The sequence below is a fragment of the Otolemur garnettii genome, unplaced genomic scaffold, assembly GCF_000181295.1.
Source record: "Otolemur garnettii isolate 467f Iridium unplaced genomic scaffold, OtoGar3 scaffold00244, whole genome shotgun sequence".
Lineage (NCBI taxonomy): Eukaryota > Metazoa > Chordata > Mammalia > Primates > Galagidae > Otolemur > Otolemur garnettii.
Window position 1 is genome coordinate 1,079,763 of NW_003852639.1, and position 911 is coordinate 1,080,673.

The 911-nt window shown below is 46.0% G+C and overlaps 1 protein-coding gene across 1 annotated transcript in view; it reads left to right on the plus strand.

Annotated features, from left to right (window-relative positions):
* CHTOP (chromatin target of PRMT1) overlaps positions 1-911 on the plus strand; it is a 22,193-nt gene that overhangs the window by 6,475 nt on the left and 14,807 nt on the right. The window contains exon 3 of the mRNA XM_023508326.1: positions 624-907. Within this exon, the coding sequence (XP_023364094.1) occupies positions 624-907 (284 nt within the window). The remainder of the gene's footprint in view (positions 1-623; positions 908-911) is intronic.

Here is a 911-nt window from a genome sequence, read left to right on the forward strand (position 1 = left end):
TTTTTGGTTGCAGCCGTCATTGTTGTTTGGCGGGTCCGAGCTGGGGATTCGAACCCGCCACCTTAGGTGTACGTGGCTGGCGCCTTAGCCGGTTGAGCTATAGGTGCCGAGCCTGTTTATTTACATCTTAAGGTAAAAAGTGGACCGTCTGGAGATAGATACTCAAAGGAAAAATGGAGCACACGGGGCTCTTTGAAAAAAAAGTCTTGTTCTTAAGTCACAAGAACTCAAATGAACTTAAAATTTAAATATTCCCCAGAGTATGATGAACTTCCTATGGAGTTTGAGTAAGCCTTGAAGACAGTGATAGTCCTTGGGCAGGTATGAATCAAGTCATGTCATTGTCAACTTGTAGATCAAAACAGCACAAGGCACAAGCCAATTAACCTAATTTCTTACTAAAGAATGTTCTTCCAGAATATTCTTAATAAAGCTTAGGTTCCATCTGATAGTGTGTGACTTCTGTAGCCAAACTAGTGAGGTAATTTATGGTGATGCTAGTTTCATGGGATCATACTCAAGCTTATTAGAGTTTCTGCTCTGGATCAAAATTCTGCTGCTTTTATACCACATTCTGAGGCAAAGGCTTGCTCTGGTTTGGGATCCTTATGACACCACTTGAGGTTCATCTCCCTCCACACCAGACATCTCACTTGCTTCTTTTTCTCTGCACTTTGGATTGCCTTTTTGATCTCAATCCCTCAACACCTTTTCTTCCAGAAGAGCTTAAAGCAGCGCCTGGGTAAGAGTAACATCCAGGCACGGTTAGGCCGACCCATAGGGGCCCTGGCCAGGGGAGCAATCGGAGGACGAGGCCTGCCCATAATCCAGAGAGGCTTGCCCAGAGGAGGACTACGTGGGGGACGTGCCACAAGAACCCTACTTAGGGGCGGGATGTCGCTCCGAGGTCA